Genomic DNA, 19,293 nt, shown 5'->3' with positions numbered 1-19,293 from the left:
CCTGTGGTCCCCAACCCTGGTCCATGGACCAGTACCAATCTGTGGCCTGTGGTCCCCAACCCTGGTCCATGGACCAGTACCAATCTGTGGCCTGTTTGGAACCGGGCCACACAGCAGGAGGTGAGCGGCGGGCGAGCAAGCAAAGCTTCATCTGTACTCACTGCCGCTCCACATCACTTGCATTATCAGCTGAGCTCCGCCTCCTGTCAGATCAGCAGCAGCATTAGGTTTTCATAGCAGTGTGAACCTTATTGTGAACTGCGCATGCATGTGAGGAATCTAGGTTGTGCACTCCTTATGAAAATCTAATGCCTGATGATTTGTCAGTGTCTCCAGTCACCCCCAGATGGGACTATCTAATTGCAGGAAAACAAGCTCAGGGCTCCCACTGATTCTACATTATGGTGAGTTGTATAATTATTTTATTATATATTACAATGGAATAATAGTAGAAATGAAGCACACAATAAATGTAATGTGCTTGAATCATCCCCAAACCATCCCTGACTCCTTGGTTCATGAAAAAATTGTCTTCAAACAGTTTGAATCAGGTTGGCCTATTTCCAGCACCAACCGATTTATGCCTAGTGTTCCATTATTGGAACGTTAAGCAGGTAGGAGTTATTTATATCCTACTGCTCAAGGTCATCGCCAAGGTCTGATTGCAAAAATTCAAAAAATTGCAACCTCAGGCATAAATGGATTAAAACTGTTTCATTAAATTACTCTTTTATTATTTTTCTTAAGGAGTAATATATACCTCTATATATATTTTTTTCAGACTCCGGTAGTTGTGAAAAACGAAATAACGTTTGACTTATTTTCAGCAAATGAACATTTACTCTGCAGTGAGGTATGTACAGAAATATGAACTAAAGTCTCATCATGAATTGCCTTCCAGTCCTACTTAAACCATTCCCAGACAGTCGATTTCAATTCTCCCTTGTTCACCTTTAAGTTTTGGTATTATATATACATATATAATATTGAAAAATATCTATGGGGGTTGGTGTTTGAGACAAAGTCTTGCTCTGTTGCTCAGGCTAGAGTGCAGTGGTGTGAACACAGCTCAGTGCAGTCTCAACCTCCTGGGCTAAAAATGATCCTCCCACCTCAGATTCCTGGTAGCTGGGACTACAGGGATGTGCCGTCACCCCCAGCTAATTTTAAAATTTTTGGTAGAGATGAGATCGCACCACATTTTCCAGGCTGGTCTCGATCTCCTGGGCTCAAGCAATCCTCCCACACGGCCTCCCAAAGTGCTGGGATTACAAGCATCAGCCCCTGTTTCTGGCCAAAGATTGTATATATTTAAGGTATACAACTTGATGATTTGATATACATTGTTAAATATTTATCACAATTAAGCTAATCAACATAAACATCAACTCAGTTATTGTGTGTGTCAGTTAATATTGTGTATTATTGTGTGTGTTATTGTGTATGTATATATGTGTGTTAAGAACACTGAAGATCTATTCTCTGAGCAAATTTCAGGTATACAATACAATATTGTTAACTACAGCTGCATTGTTGCAAGTAGATCTCCATAACTTATCTTTCAGAACTAAAACTTTGTACCCCTTACCAACATCTTCCCCATATCCCCCTCCTTCCAGACCCTGGTAACCACCATTTCTCTGTCCGTTTCTCAGACTTCTGCATTTTTAGATTCCACATATATGTGAAATCATGCAGTTGTTTGTCTTTGTTTGGCTTATTTCACTTAAGGTAACAGTATTTTACACACCAACATTCAAAAGGAAAATGAAGTCTCTTTACCTGAGTTTAGTGAGCCTCTATTCTCCTGCCCCCGGTCTCAGAGTAGCTGTACTCTCTCCCTCTGGGCTTTTCCCCTTGGGATCCATATGACCAGCATTGGACATGAAGTGGCTGCCCATCTTGTCCTATGCCACATCAAGAGGGCGGGTATAGTGATGTTGTATGATGTGATAGTACAAGGGAAATTGGGGTGTACTTGGATTGCAATACAGCTGTCCTACTTCTGGTGAGAACTCATCCCCCCACCTCCTACTCCCCACCTCCCCGCCCCATGTTGGGTCGGGTTTTATCCATACAAGCAGGCCTGTTCCACTCCTCTAAGTTAATTAAATCAGAAACAAGAACTTTTAAAACTTATTTTCTCCTAAGACTCAGAGGAGTGAGGCATAGTCAATATTGCTTGAAATACTTTTTCTTCTCTTCAATATCTTGACCAATATTAAAATCAAAATGTTATATTTCTTCAACCAGTTATACATATTAGTATAAAATTATCTCTAATTTGTTTTATGTTTTAGTATAAAATACACCTATTTTATGAATCCTAAACCCACTTAGACTTTAGCTTTTCATTTTTCAAGGGAAGGAAAGTATAAAATATTCTACAATAAAATTTCCAGATATACAGGAGGATACCTGCTTTGTCTTTTTCTACTTTACCAAACATTAAGAATTTCCTAGATAACTCAAATTAAGAGAAACATAAATCATATAAGGCCAATATTAAATATTTAATTTCCTCATAAACCAGGCAGTTAAACATGAGATGAATATTTCAGAAAATCAGATACTACTGAGGTAACAATGGCTTTATTGAACAGCCACTGTGACCTAGAGATTTCTTACATACTGCTTCTAGTCCTCACAAAAAAATGCTGAAAAATAGCTACTATTATCTACGTTCTACAGATGAGGAACTGCAACTTACGAGGTGGAAGCAACTTTCCCAAAAGCAGAAGGCTGTGAAGATCTGAAAGAGGATTCAAATTTTGGTCTTTGTTTCCACTCTGAAGTCCATCGACCCACTGGGCCTTGCTGCCTGTTAAAAACACTGCAAGGGAATGTTTTACTTAGAGCATTTCAACAGTTACAGATCAACCCATGACATATGGAATTTACAGTATATTTACATGTCTACCCCATTTTAATTCTTTCAGATCTCATTCCTTCTCTAATTGGTCCTATTGACATACAAGAGATAATATCCTTCTCAAATATCTCAACATTTACCAAAGAGTAGCTCACTCATTTGTCACAATTATCAGAAGATTTCTCTCTCTCTCTCACACACACACACCACTGATATGAATGTCAGTGTCAAATAGAAGTCGATGCCAAATCACCCACAGTTTACTTCAGCAGACAGCTTTCTTAGCTACGAGTATGTTTAGTATGAGACATTTTAGTTTGTATTGTGACTGTATTTCCCAAAAACAAAAGCAAGACCTACAATTTTATTCTGTAGATCAGAAATGAAAGTATGGAATACATAATATGTATAATTTGATATTATTCTTGGAAGTGGATTTCTTTTTACTGTATTTCTTCCTAAATTACAGTACCTACAACTGAAAAATAACCAATTAACACTAATGTTTTTTGTCTCTAGCTGATGAGGTGGATTATCAGTGAAATCTATGCAGTGTGGAAGATCTTCAATGGAGGAATTTTGAGCAACTATGTTAAGGGGACCTCAGGGGAACCTCCTCTTCTCCCCTGGAAGCCCTGGGAACACATATACTCTCTGTGCAAGGCTGTGAAGGGTCATATGCCTTTGTTCAATAGCTATGGAAAGTATGTTGTGAAACTTTACTGGATGGTAAGTTCATTTTCACGTGCATGAAAACTCATGAGTCTTTCATATTGAAATATACTTGGCCTGGTGTGGTGGCTCATGCCTGTAATCACAGCACTTTGGGAGGCCAAGGCTGGTGGATCACCTGAGATCAGGAGTTCGCAACCAGCCTGGGCAACATGGTGAAATGCTGTCGCTACTAAAAAGACAAAAAATTAGCTGGGTACGGTGGTGGGTGCCTGTAATCCCATCTACTCTGGAGGCCAAGGTGGGAGAATTGCTTGAACCTGGGAGGCAGTTTGAGTGAGCTAAGGTCACGCCATTACACTCCAGCCTGGGCAGCAAGAGGGAAACTCCAAAAAAAAAAGAGAGAGAAGGAAGGAAGGAAGGAAGGAAGGAACGAAGGAACGAAGGAAGGAAGGAAGGTTGCCTTGCACACCATTACTTAGGCTAGTACAAGATAATGCAGTTTTTATAGGATATCAATTGTGTAGCTACAGAGAGAAACTGTCCTGAATGTGTAATTTGTGATTAATGCGAAACACAGTTGCTTCTCCTGTGATGCCAGTCCTATGGGCATTTTAAACGGGTTCTGCCTAGACCACTGAGGTATGGCCACTCATTGTAGATGCTGATCTTGCCGCTGCCTCTGCACTCTCATGCTGAGCAAGCGGGGCAGGCAGGTGGATGCACCGGGCTTCCCCCTTCCTCTTTCTTCTCTGATGTGGTGTCAGGGGTCATGGGCAGGAGGAAGTGCTAGCCTGTGGTCCAGTCCCTCTTCTGGCTTTTGCTGTAGCTGAGGGGCCTGATCCCATCAGCAATTTGTCCTGAACTTGAGATTTGTTTTCATGCGAACAGATCTTACTCTGAGACAGGAAGATGTTACCTCTGCCTAAAAGGAAAGCAAATGGAATAGTAGGAAATATGAACAGGATCCAAAACCCGTTATAAATATGGCAAAGCAGACTCACACTAAATTAGCAATGCTAGATCATATCAAATGCCTTTGGGTTTTTCTTGGCCCTTGTCACTGGAAAAGAATGTTCTCCTTGAACATTTAAAGGAATGGGAAAGTACTAAAAGTTATTAATTCCATTATATATTTATGAAAATGTGACTTTTTCTTTCATAGGCCTGAGCCATCTGTCTTCCTGGGATGGGGAATGTTGAAGGGCCAATAATGAGGAATTACTATTATAATTACAATGGGAAGGGAAAAGGGAAAAAGGTAATACAGCTTCTAATATCCAAAACTGGATTTTTGTTTTTTGAACATTCACAGCAAGAAAATTGGCCTTGAAATTTTGTTAGGAGAGAAAATAACTTTCTAAGTTACTTTATCTTATTTATTTACCAATCGAGAGCACTATTTTCTAGACTAGACTTCAGAGTTTTAAATCTGTGCAGAGGCGCAAGCAGAAGGCTGTGGTACTAAAAAGGTGAAAAACCTAGTGGATAGTGTTGAGGGAGTATAGAAAGAAGGTATGCAGAGGAAAAGTGAGGAGGTAAAATGCCTGGGTTCCTGTCCCACATTTGTCTAAACTTGAGGTGGGAGGAAGGTCAAAACTATGAAGTATTTTAAAACATTGAACCAACCTTGTTGATTTATTTCTCATTTTCTCTTTCTGCTTCCTGACATCCCTCCTTGGTTTTCAAATTTCCTCCTGCATAGGAGTTAACCTTCATTAACATCACCTTCCATTTTGCAAAGAAAATATGACTTATTTCTCCTTAAACATACTGATTCTTCACAAGCCCAACTCCACTTGGTTCAGAAATTTCTTTAAAAATGTATTGAGGCCACTTTGGAAACCTCAGTCTGGTCCAGTCATTTAGCCCATCTCTAGATATTTAGCCCTTTAGGGAACAGTGTGGTAGAAACTGGACCTCAACTCCACTGGCTCCTTCTGTTTCCTCAGTGGTCTCATCAGAAGAATGCCTGTAGAGGATGCTGTGAGCACTGACATACTTGTTCCCTATAAATTATTTTGGTAGGCATGTGATATAGAGGCGGCTGCCTGGTTTTCTGATTAGTAGAATCTGTTCTCTCTAGTCTAGGGGCAGAAATTTTTATTTCTTTCTATCTGATCCCCAGCTGGTAGGACTGAGTCAGTATCTGCATACATATTAACATTAATAAGAAGTTAGAGTCAATTCTTACATGAAAATACTATGTTGTTGTTGTTTTTATTATTTTCTTCCCTTTCCAGACACACACAATTTGATTTTGATTGTTTTCTCTTCCAATTCTAGTTCAGCATTTGTACATGTCTGTCATTTGCTTCTCTCTGTGAATATTTGGGAAACATGTTTATAAAATATGCATTATTACTTCTACTTCATGATTTGGTACAATACACTCCTGATTCATCTTATACCCTACATTTATTTTCTTTCCCATTTCCTATCTTGTGAGACATGATGAGTCTTCTTCTCACTGTTTTTCTTCGTTAGCTTCTTGAGGCATTCTTGCCTTTTTCTTATTGGAAATTGCTTTTCCTTCTCTGCCTTATCATAAATATTCTTCTCCCTCTTTCACTTTGTCCTGTAAAGCATTTGCCTTTATCACTTCTTTGAGGAAAACCAACCTCTCAGACTCTCTCTGCATGACATTTAAAATTCTGATTTTCACACCAGCTTATCAATTTTCCTATGAAAGTATTTTCATTATTTCCAATTTGGATTCAAAGTAAATTGCATCAAGGGTCTTTGACCTCAGCCAGGTAAAAACGTATTGAGTAGCGTTAAGAACAAGGTTATGACACAGAGCAGCTCTCTCCTCTCCTTCACCTGGGAATGATGATACTAATGCTGGGACACAGATCGTCTCGTCAAGTGCCTTCCAATGGCAGCTTTCCTTTGGGCCCCTGAAAGAAGCAGGTTAGCTGTTGCTCTCCACTTGAAATATGTGTTGCTATTGGCAGCTTTTCTCTGAGTGTCTCTGTGCTTTCATTTGTCTCCGATAAACAGAGAAAACACACACATTAGGACCAATAATTTTTCCCAGTTGCCATCAATATATTTACATAAAATATGCATTTGCTTTATCTCTGATTGAGCCTTTTACTGCTTTACCATAATGTTATTGCAGAATTCAGAGTTTCCTAACTATGGGGTGCAGAAACCCCCCAACATCAAACTAGCTGTTGTACTTCTTAAACATCTGCTTCCCGTGCCTCGCTCCAGACCTCATGAGTTTATAAAATATGCATTATTACTTCTCCAGGGTAGAACCTGCAATCCTGCATTATAAGTAAACTCTCTCATCCAGTGACATTTTTGTTCATTAAATTTGAGGAACAATGTTTTCAAGATATAAACTATGAGAAATTATTTTTCTATCATTCGGTTACTTTGTTCCAAAATGAACACACTTTATATCACTATTTATAATATTATATATGCTTTTAATAAAGGAAATTCAAATACTATTAAAATGTTAAAAGTATGCAATGAAAGCTCCCTGTAAGTTTACCCTATTTAATCACAGCAAATGATTTATGTATATCCTCCTAAGCTTTCTTCTATTCTTATAAACATACATACAACTATTGTATATAATTCATAACAATAAGGTCATAGAAATGTATTATTCTGTAAACTATTATTTTCCCTATACATAGGCATTTTCTATGCTAATATATATTGATCTACTTTGTACTCCATTGTATGAGCTATGTAAATATAATATATATTGCTCTTTTCATATTGGTAAACATTTAGGTTTGGACCAGTGTTTTACCAAAACAAACAATGCTGTAAAATTTCATCTTTATGTATATAGTCTTTGACCATTTGTAAGGACTTTTTTTTTTTTTTTTAGGATTTCTACCATATGGAATTATTTCATCAAAATATTTGCAAATTCTTAATTTTTGATAAGTATATTCAAGTTACTCCTGTATTTTAATTTGTCTGTAACGAACATCCATATTTGATGTAATTAGAATTGAAGTCTGTGATTCTATTATTTGTTTATTCTTTGTTACCTTTCTTATTTTTTTTGTGTTACTTTATATTTATTGCATCCTTAATCCAATTTCCTTTAATCCTGCATGTTTCTTGGGCATTCCTTAGGATTCCATTTTGATTGACCTATAGTGCTTTCAAGCAAATCTCTTTGCTCTATGAATTAAAATATATATGCATAGCTTATCACAGTCAACTAGTATCAGCATTTTACCACTTAAATTGGAATATAAATATTTTACCACCAGTTAGTCCCCTTTATATTCCTCCTTTTCTAATATAACTTTCTTTTCTTTTTTCTTTTTGTTTTTTTTTTTCTTTTTCTTTTTTTTTTTTTTTTTTGAAATAGGATCTGACTCTGTCACTCAGGCTGGAGTGTGGTAGCACAATTATAGCTCACTGCAGCCTCCAACTCCTGGGCTCTAGTGATCCTCTTGCCTCAGCCTCCCAAGTAGCTAGAACTACAGGCATGCCATCATCACGCCTGACTAATTTTATTTTTTATAGAGACAGGGTCTCACTATGTTGTGCAGGCTTGTCTTGAACTCCTGACCTCAAGTGATCCTCCTGTCCCGGCCTCCCAAAGTGTTGTGATTACAGGTGTGAGCCACCACACCCAACCACTGATACAGTTTTCTTAAACATTTACTGTGTATATATTGAAAACCTCATCATAAATTTTGCTTTTAAATTCAAACACAATATAAAAAACTTGAAGAGTACCACATTTAGTCATATATTTATTTTTTTATATTTTAATTTTAAGTAAATATTTTAATGGGCATGTAAAATTTTTCCTTTATGCTTTCTCATACTTGATGCTCCATTTGTCCTTTAATTCTCCTTTCTTTTTATTTCTGAAAAATTTTATTTCACCATTCCTTTTGAGTTAGTCTGATGATGACAAATTATCTTATCTTTCCTTTATCTGAGAATGTGTTTATCTTACACTTAATCTTAAATAATATTTCCCCTGTGATACAATTCTGAGTTAGCAGTACTTTTCTTTTACCATTTGATACTTAGTGTGCCGTTAACTTTCCAGCCTTCTGGAATTATCCTCCAGGCCAGCCAAAATTATTCTTCTGGCTTCCCTGGCTCCTGGAAAGCAATCTGCCCTTCCCCTGTAACGGGTTTTCTCTTGCTGCTGGCTTTCAAGCTTTTCTTCTTTTGTCTTAATTTTTAAGAAGTTTGAATTTGATGTGTCTGGCTGTAGAATTCTTTGAGTTTATCCTATTTGGTTTAGTCTGATTTCCTTGAATTTGTAGGTTTATGTCTTATGACAATTTGGGAGAGTTTTCAGCCATTATTCCTTCAAATATATTTTTAGCCCCACATTCTTTTTTTTTTCAATGACTACAATGACATGAATATTATATCTTTTTGCAATATCCACACAGGTCCCTGAGCCTTATATGATTATTGATACTATATTTTCCTGTTATTCATAATTTTTATTGATCTAAATGTCTAGTTCACTAATTTCTATGCTATCTGCATTCTGCTATTGATCTCATCAACTAAGAGTTGCTTTTTAGTTTAATTTTAAGTTTAAAATTTCTGTTTCTTTGCTGAGAGTTTCTATTTTTGAATTTGTTTCAAGAGTGTTCATAGTTGCTTGTTGGAATATTTTTATGATAATTGCTGTAAATTTCTTATTTAATAATTCTAATTTCTCTGTCATTTTGGTTTTGTGCTCTGTTGATTATATTTTCCCATTGAAATTGAGACTTTTCTGGGTTTTGCTATGATAGGTAATTTTATACAGTTTCCTGAATATTTGTAGTGTTATGTTTTACAAGTCTGATTGCTAATTAGTTTTATATATTAGCAAGTAGTCAACGTGTTTAGATTGAGAAAGCATATCCTGGCTCACATTTATAGGCTGTGTCTGAAATGCCAGTTTAGTTTATAAAGCCTCTGATATGTACTATTCTGGTCTGCCACTTTTGTTTGCTACCCAGATAATAAGACTTCATTCCACAATCTTCTTGTATGTCATATATATATAACTTAATAGTGTTATATATTGCACATATGAATATACATGCTATAATGTATATACTACATACCTTAATCTTAATAATATATCTTGATAATAATATCTACATCTTAATAGGGTAGATCATAATAATCTTAATATTAAGGTCATATATTTATATAATTATGTAAATATATAATTACATTATAAAACATAATAAATATAGAATTATATTATAAAATATAATAAATATAGAATTATATAAATATGTACTTTTATGTATAAAATAATATTAAGGTTTTATATATACATATATGGATATATAACCTTGATAACATTAGTCTTGTAAGAACTAAGGCAGAATACCATAGACTGGTGACTTGTAAACAACAGAAATTTATTTTTTATATTTCTGGAGGCTGGGAAGTCCAAGATCAAGGCACTGGTAGATTTGGTGTCTGCCAAAGCCCTGCTCCCTGGTTCATAAATGGCTGGCCATTTTCTTGCTGTAAACTTACATGGTGGAAGAGAAAAATTGTGATTTCTTCGGCTTCTTAAAAGGGCACAAATCCCATTCATGAGGGCTTTACCCTCCTTTTTATCTAGTTCTATCACATTGGGCATTAGGATTTCAACACATGAATTTTGGGAAGAAACATTCCATATGTATACACACATACACACACACACACACACACACACACACGCACACACAAATGTATTTTTTTATGTTCAGAAAAGATATGTTCTATATATATATATTTAGAACTCATACAGTATCCTTTTGCATCTGGCTTATCTCTCTGTGGTTTCTTGTTGATCAAGAAATTAATGAGGAGTAGCAAATAATATAAGAATTGGAAGTGTAAGGTCAGTGAGGATGTATCAAGCAATAATTACTAAAGTTATATTTGGAGAATTTGTATTTTGACTATATTAAGTCATTTGATTATGTCCAAGCTTATTCATGGTTGTATAATGTTTTGGTTCTGCTACTTGAAACACCTTAATTTACTTCATTATGCAGTAAGAGGCTCCCAAGAATTTGTGCACAAGACCTCATAAATAAGGACAGTATTGATATAGACATGGGTGTGCTGTGATTATGTAAAATAAAGCAATAAGCTAAAATATTCAACCAGAGTAGTATTGAAATCCAGTATCTCAGTCTTTAAGTGTAAGAAGCTAAAATAAAATTGGAAAACAGTAAATAATAATGTCAGTCATGTGCAATAATTTACGAGAGAAAAGACTGTAAGTCATTCATGGTATTACATTTCTTTCATCTTATTTTTAGGGTTGCTGGAGAAAGATAACAATTGATGACTTTCTGCCTTTTGATGAAGATAACAATCTATTGCTTCCAGCTACAACTTACGAATTTGAACTGTGGCCAATGCTTTTGTCTAAAGCTATTATCAAGCTGGCAGATAATGAGTATGTAATGACACATTGTCACTCACATGAATAGAGAAAAGCAAACAAAAACATTAACTATACATTCGTATTGCATAGTTTATTTTTTAAAAATTGGTTAAAAGAGAGCTTTTTTCCCTAAACAATGTAAATGTTCCAGTATAAAATCAAATGTGCTAAAGCCACTGATTTGTTCTATTAGCTTAACAGTAATGCAAAATTCCTCCAAGAAAAGAAATACCCAGAAATTATTCTATATTCAATGCTGACTTACTGTGAATGCGAAGTTGATCATGAAAAATGATACTTCGTTTAATAGGAGAAAAAATTGTTTTGTGAAGAAAAATATTGGTTCATCTAAAAACTGAATAATATATCCTGAAATCTAGTTAAAGTTTTATGTTCTGTATATGCAGCAATAATTTAATAATCTTGAAAAACCTGAACTTTTCTGAAAGATGTCAATGTGCGCTTCATGATTTTGGTAACATTGGTCACTTTTGATACATTCATGATGAAAACTACTCATATTTTCTTCAATATTCTTGCAAAATTGGCTTCTGTCTTATATTCCTGCCTGACTTGTGCACCAATGCATATGAGACACGTCTGCTATGCTCTATTCTCTCAGCTTACACTTCCGGAGAAAAGAAGTCATATCATCCTGGCCCTAACGATACAAAAAAGCTTTGATGATTGAGTTGGAAATGCATGGCAATTTTGCGTCATTGTTCACTGGAAGAATTTTCACATACATTGCACAGGCTGGGATTTTATACACATCCACCTCCTGCAGTTTGTCAAAGATTCTTGATATTTAATAGAACACACCCACATGCTTTAACAGTACATGTTAGACATTTGCTCACAGCTCAGCCCCCTCCCCTTCTATAAACATTGCAATGTCAGTCAGAAGCCAGGTCTGCTTTGTGCGGATTTTCTTTAGGCACAGCTTCATTTTTCTCTCCCAAGGCTAAAAAACAAAAACAACCATTCCTACTCCCATCCTCTTCATTTCTGTTTTTTTCTTACCAGCCCTCAGTTTTCCTTTGGAAATTAGTTTCACCCAGCTTTTAGCACTTAATTGCAATGATTTTTACAAAAACTCAGCCCAGATATTTGTAGGTAGTTGAATATCACTAAGTATTCGTATTGGTGGCATGTTCATTTATTTGGGGAAAAATATGTTCTGAATGTTTCTAGTTCTCAGACATAACTTGAAGTTCTGAGAATCAGAGCTGCTAGAGCAGTGAGGCATTGAATACATGACCTGGATAATTGGAGTCGTATTTTATCTTTCTTAAAGCTATAGTTCAGTAGAACTTTATAGCAACACAAGTATTGGGGTTATTATTATTTTTTTAAAAAAATTCAGTTAGTAAACAAAGCAACAAGCTAAGTGTAATACATTTCTTGGGATTTCTAGTGGAAAGTTGCCCTATGTGGAACAATTTATATTTTTCCATAATTTTTTTCAGATTTTTACAGTATATAGTGATCTGAAGTACATAGTGATATGAAGTTTAGCTTACTACATTTTCCAAATTAACACATAGTAACTTCAATATCAATGTGAGATATGCAAAGAAAAGAGCATTATTTCTATTTGATTTGCAAAGTCACTTCATAAATTTATCCAATGAGGAGTTTAGACTAGTCTGGAATCTATCCCAATAGACACTTATTATCTTTGAAATAGGTAGACATATAGAAATTCATAATCCGTAAACAACAAACAGTGCACATTTTAAAGTAATGGCGCATGTGACTAAGATAGTAAGATTTCTTTCTGAAGAAAAGCACGCATGTGTTGGTAATGCCATTAACACCACCACTGACATATAGTCAGCTGAAACCGTGACTCCCGGGCAGAAGGGAGATATGGCTTTTTTGTGTGTAAATGTAAATAGACTAATAACCTCTGGGAAAAAAAAGAGACCTGATGAGAATAGTGATATTGGTTAATCACATCCTCATTTTACTTTATGCTAAGCTGACAGATTCGCTCTTCTGTATAGGACAGAAGAGATGTTTCTGGTTTCTCCACAGTAATCTAAGGATTTCTGATGCCCATCTTGACTTGCCATAGATGATACTGATCTAACACACAGCTTCAAAGACATCTTAAAATAATTATTGAAATCAGAATGATGAAAGAGACTGTTCTGTTTTTAAAAGAAGTCTATAAAAATAGATTATATACTAATTATATATTTTATAATACACAATGTGAATGTATTTTATGTATATAGCATTAATATTACTTTTAGATCTTAAAAAATAAAGCATAGAAGTACGCTTTACAAATACAAATGAAATTAATTATATTATAAATCCTACTTCAGTGTTTTTACAAATGATTTGGCTTCTGGGATAGTATTTTTAATACAGATTGTAATGAATAATCAGAATATATTGCTGTTTATTAATGATTCCTAGTTCTTATATATCTTTATGTGTTTTCAAATGTTGCTACCTATAACATTATGCGTTTTCTTTTTTAGCATCCATGTAGCAGACAGGAGAGAACTGGGGGAGTTCACGGTTATTCATGCGCTCACAGGGTGGTTACCAGAAGTCATTTCTCTTCAGTACGTTTGACTATTAAATTGCTCATATCTAATTTTTTTCTTTCTTCCCAAGATTTCTTTAAAATATTCCTAGTCTTTAAGAAAATTTCAAGATAGGTCATATTTTGCAAAATTTGGGGAAAAATATCATTTTATAGTATTACATAAAGTTCCTTGGGAATTTCAGTGTAAATTCTATTTCCTTATGTAGGAGAAGAATGACCCCCATAGGTTCTTTGTTGGAACTGACTCTTGTAACAGAAGACACATTAACAAGAGAAAAACACACAGCAGCTTATTACCATGTAGATTTCCATGGGAAATATACAACAAAGAGCAGTCAATTTTTACAGAAGTGACAAGACAAAAGAAAATGACTTTGAGCCTCTACAGGTGGCAACTTGTGGGAAGGCAAATAAATGATAGATAAAGGCTAGTTAAGAAAGCTTGTTCATGTACATCCCTCTGGTACAATTTTCAGACCAGTAAGGGTCCAAAGCTGTCTTCAGTGGTTAACATCTGTTCTCTCTGGTACAAGGCAATGAGGGGCAGGATGCCTCTCAGTTTTTGTAAATCTATGTCTTGCTTTTAGGCAAATTGAGGGAAAACAGAGTTTCTGTGTATCTGTTTCTTCATAATTGCCTGTAGCTCAGCAATCCTTCATATTTTGGGGTGGCATGTGCAGGTCTGCCACACTTATATATATATACTATGAATTTAATCTTTAAATATCTGATGTACAAATATTAAAACAATGGTAATTATTTATTATAGTAAAACATTTGCAAACTTCTCTTTATACTTATAAACCTATCACACTTACTTCAATATAGAAACATAAAAGCAACTTTTAATTGGCCACATCTATGTGGAAATAATCATAAGAAGACAGCTATTATGCATCAAGTAATTTAGTATATTACTTCTCATTTAAAAATCACAGTCCTGAAAGGATAGCCTCCTTTAATATTCCACATGACCCCATCGACTAGGTGTCCATCATTTCAGATGAGGAAACTAAAGCTCAGAGAGGTTGAATTCCTCCAAACTAGGAACATGTAAGTCTTGCTGGTCCAAAGCCCACAGTCTTTCTTTCATATGATTCTAGATATATAGAAATTGCTTCTTTATGTCCAAAAATAGCTATTATGTAAAGAATAGAATAGAGACATTGTTCAATTTAATGCTGACTTATAATTTCACAATAGTTTTATTTAATACATAAGGAATATAGATGTACTATTTTATCATTTTACCATTGACAGTTGGAAAATAATCAAGATAAGGTGCATAGAAAAGAATTATAACAATAGATTTGAATATACCATTAATTCAGATACTGACTTTTACAAGATGATTAAATCCACAGTACAGTTATCAACCTGGACCATCTCTGATCTTTGACTGGTAATAGGAAGCTGCAATTGCCCAGGGTCAATAGAGATTGGAGGAGATTGAAGACAGGCCCTAGTAACTTGGATTCTGCCATCTTAACCATATTTCCAGCAGGATAAACTAGGGGTTGCTTTGTTCAAATAAAAGTATTTTCAGGGAAAAAAAAAAAAAAAAACGGGAGAGTAGGAACTGATCTTGTTTTTATCTTAGGAACGGCCAAGATAGCACTCTTTTTTATCTTCTTTTGGAAAACCTTTTCCTAATATCTAAATGACTTCCTGACACAATGTGGACAATGTTAGTGAGAGAAATAGAGAGAGAATGAGATTTTAAAAGTATGGAGCTCTCTAAATTTTTATACTTAGTGTTGATGGAATGCTTATAGTTTTTCCTGTGCAAGTGCAATTTTCTCTGTGCAATAGTTAGTAGAGACACCAGAGACATGAAATGATCAGAATTCTACCAGAGGATGATAAAGAAATAAGATATCAGAATAATTCACGCCTAGAAAATTCATAAAATTTTATCTCTGAAAATCAAAACAGAGTATCTTCTAATTTTCCATGTAATAATAGAAGCAGAGACAATGACATGTCTGAGTGGGAATTAGAAATCCAACCACTTCAAAGGACTCTTGTTGGCATGTGCTTCTGATGCATGGTCTATCTGTGAACATAGCACTCTGCTGCCCTGTCTTTAAGCCTAATGGTCCAAGAAGTTATATGGTCTCATTCCGTGGTGTTTGAATAGGTCTTTTTCATAGTGTAGTATATTTTATGTGGTAGATGGGAAATACAACCTAGATTTTGGATTCAGAAAAGTCTGTTTCTATCCTGACTCAATTATTTGCTGGTTGTGTGATGCCATACAACTTAACAACCTCTTAAACATCAGTTAAGACTCTATAACCTATGTTCCAGAGCTGTCATGGGATCAAATGAAAAAAAAATAAAATGTGCTAAAGGCCACTCTGCTGGGTAGTGGGGATCCAGGGATGAATAGGAGGCAGTTCAGGGAGTTGAGCAGATCAGAGATGCACAGGGAAACAAATTATTATTTTCCAGTCATCAGTCCATTTCTCTTATTTTCCTCAGAAAAAAATCTAAATAAATGAGTGGTTTGTACACACTGTCTTCATCTCCTCAACTCCCCATTTCTTCTCATCTGAGTCTTTGACCTTCCCTTTCCACCACACCAGTGAAATGGCTCTTCTTAAGGTCAACAAAGTCCTTAACATTGTCAAATCCAGTGGTCACCTCTCCTGCCTCATTTACTTGCATCCCAGTATATGATCCTCTTAAACAAGTTATTTCCTTTTGCAACACTTGCTTCCCTTGGCTTCCACAGCAACACACTCTCTGAGTTTTTCTCCTTCTTATTTTCTGCTCTTTCTCAGCCTTCTTGGATAGTTCCTCAACCAACGTATAGCTGCTAAGTGATGGTATGTAGCAGGGCTCCTGTCCTGTAACTTTAAATAACAAATGGTTTGACAATGACTTTCAAGTTTATGCCTGGTCAACATTGCCTGTGTTTATCTACAACTGCCTAAGTTACATAGCTATGAGGATTTTCAAAAGTGTATCTTAAACTCAGAATATCCGGAAGGGAACACTTGATTCTCAACCTCCCAAACTGTACCTTCCCTAGAATGCATCATCTCAGTGAATTTCACTACCATCCACATATTTATTCAAGCTAAAGAAAAAAACTAGAGGTCATCCTTCAATGCTCATTTTTCTCACCTCTCACATATAATCTCTCACTAAGCTCTGTCAATAGTACATTCTCTACTTACTCTGAACCAATTTGTTTTTCTACATCTCCATTATTAGACTTATAACTGGTCTCTTAGGGTGTATTTTACCCTCTTCTAGTTAAGTTGGTAATCAGAATAATTTTCTAAAGTGTAAATCAGATCATGTCATTCTCCTTGCTTAAAACCTTTCAGTGTTTAACTGTTACACTTGAATGAAGTTCTACAGTCTTGACCATGATCCTCAGAGATCTGCACTGTCTGATTCACACAGTCTCTGACCACATCACTGTCTTGGCAACCGTTTACTGGTCACCCAAGTCTTTTTTCTGTTTCCAAAATATATGAAACTCACTCTACCTTGTGGTTCTTTCATGGGCTGCTCTTATTTTTTTTTTTTCTGCCTGGAATGATCTTTCATCAGATTATTCACTTAGCTGGGTATGTCACATTTGGGTCCCACCAAGCTTAACCATCAACTCCTTAGACAGGCCTAGTTGAGCATCCAGTGTAAGTTATTCCTTCCCTAAGTTATGCCACATCTCAGCTTCCCTTATTTCATTTTCCTCATGGAAGTTATCACTGCTGTTATTCTCTCTCTCTCTTTCTCTCTCTCTCTCTCTCTCTCTCTCTCTCTGTTGTATCCATCCATTGGATGTAAAATTGTCCATAAGAACAGGGACCCTCTTTTGTTTTGCTCAATGTATTGCCTTCTGTGTAATTCCTGCGGGACGTAATACTTGAATTGATCTCAAAGGATTAGTTAAAATGAATGAAGCTGATTGAGGCGGGAAATCCAACTCACCGAAGAAAAAATATCAAGGAAATAGAAGAATATAGGGTGTAGTCCCAGAAAAACACATGGTTCTGCATAACTGAGTTTCATGCTATGGAATTCTAGAGGAGGAATGGGACAGGAAAAGTGGATAAGAGCCGGATAGATAGAGTGGCCTTTTATGCTATGCTGAGACATTTTTACAAACTCCTTAAAATGATCAGATGTCATTAAGGGATTGTAGACAGGAGGATGACTTTATCAGACTCATGATTTTGAAAGATTGCTCAGAGCCTTAGGACAGCAAATGGCAGGAGTGGAGCACGACACTGGCTTGTGCAGTATTCTTGTGGGGGTCTTCTGAGGGCTTCTCCCGAGGAAGTGGTGATGAGAATGGAGAAAAGGTGATCCGCTGCACTGAGAAAAGGTAGAATCCAACTGACATTGTGTTTTATTTGAAGGAGATTTTAAAGAGAGAGTCTTGTTCATTCTCAATTTTCTGCTTTGAGTACCAAGTAGAAGGTGATGCAGGGCATTTTTGTTTACTTACTTATTTTTTTATTATTTGTTTGGGACAAATACCAATTAGGTGGTTGTATGTGAGTCTGGATATCAGGAGAGAGGTTTGAGCTGGAACTAATGATTTAGAGGTTACACACATTTATGGATAAACTCAAAATATGAGGAAATATTATGTAAAATGGCAAGAACACCAAGAGGAGAGCCATGGGAGAAGAATTAAATTGTCAACAGAGAGCAGAAGAAAGGAAGTATTCAAAGGAGTCTGCAAGGAATTTCTTTAACAACAGAAAGAAAACCAGGAAAGAGGGATGTTATGGAAGCCTCAGGGAAGAGTTAAAAGAGGAACAAGAAACAACAGTCACATTCCACAGAGAAGCCTAGTGAGATAAGGACCTTCTGCATAAGTGATCATGCATGCAAAAGTGTCTGCCACTTAATAGATGCTCAAGGACATGTTCTTTCCCTGTCGTGGTTGTTAACATGATGAGCTTCCCTGCCAGGGTGAGTGATCCCTGAGATAACACCGTGGTTTTGGTAGCTTTGATTCAGCAAAGCCCGGCACACAGTAGGCACTCAATGAAAGCTCGTTGAATGTCTAATATATAATGCTGTTCTTTTAACCAAAAATCTGAGTAACAATTGAAATTATTCATTAAATAGCAAGTTGATTTTGCTGTCAGTACTTTCTTGCGAAGTTCAAGAAAGAAAAACAACACATCGTTTGGAAATTAATGTTGATATTTTTTCTCGTAGCCCAGGCTACATGGACAAAGTTTGGGAGCTCCTGAAGGAAATATTGCCTGAGTTTAAGCTGTCAGATGAGGCCAACTCTGAAAGCAAACTAGCAGTGTTAGATTCTAAATTAAAAGAACCAGGGAAAGAAGGGAAGGAGGGAAAAGAAATAAAGGATGGAAAGGAAATAAAAGATGTGAAGGAATTCAAATCTGCAAGTTCTTTGACAACACTAAAGGCTTCTGAGAAAAGCGACAAAGTTCCAAAGGGTAAGATATTTTACATCAAAATGTGATTCAATATGGACATTACGTATAAATGCCTTACAATCGTATTTAATGTGTTGCTAGAAATAGTGGTTTTGAGCCACACCCCAAGAGAGGGTTCTTGATCTCACACAGCAAGGAATACAAGACAAGTCACTGAGTCGAGTAAGAAGAGATAGTTTATTGAAATCTCCTCAGTTACAGAGTAGGGCATCCTCAGCAAGCAAAGAAATGTGCTCTCTTTTCTTTCTTTCTTTCTTTCTTTCTTTCTTTCTTTCTTTCTTTCTTTCTTTCTTTCTTTCTCTTTCTTTCTTTCTTTCTTTCTTTCTTTCTTTCT

The 19,293-nt window shown here is 35.8% G+C and overlaps 1 protein-coding gene across 1 annotated transcript in view; it reads left to right on the top strand.

The window, feature by feature from the left end:
* Nucleotides 1-19,293, top strand: part of ADGB (androglobin) — a 237,711-nt gene that overhangs the window by 58,926 nt on the left and 159,492 nt on the right. The window contains exons 4-8 of the mRNA XM_011974447.1: nt 782-853; nt 3,392-3,601; nt 10,825-10,964; nt 13,448-13,534; nt 18,712-18,959. Coding sequence (XP_011829837.1) covers nt 782-853; nt 3,392-3,601; nt 10,825-10,964; nt 13,448-13,534; nt 18,712-18,959 — 757 coding nt within the window. The remainder of the gene's footprint in view (nt 1-781; nt 854-3,391; nt 3,602-10,824; nt 10,965-13,447; nt 13,535-18,711; nt 18,960-19,293) is intronic.

The sequence above is a fragment of the Mandrillus leucophaeus genome, unplaced genomic scaffold, assembly GCF_000951045.1.
Source record: "Mandrillus leucophaeus isolate KB7577 unplaced genomic scaffold, Mleu.le_1.0 Scaffold1451, whole genome shotgun sequence".
Lineage (NCBI taxonomy): Eukaryota > Metazoa > Chordata > Mammalia > Primates > Cercopithecidae > Mandrillus > Mandrillus leucophaeus.
Note: the sequence above shows the minus strand (reverse complement) of the source record. Positions and strands in the feature narration are given on the sequence as shown.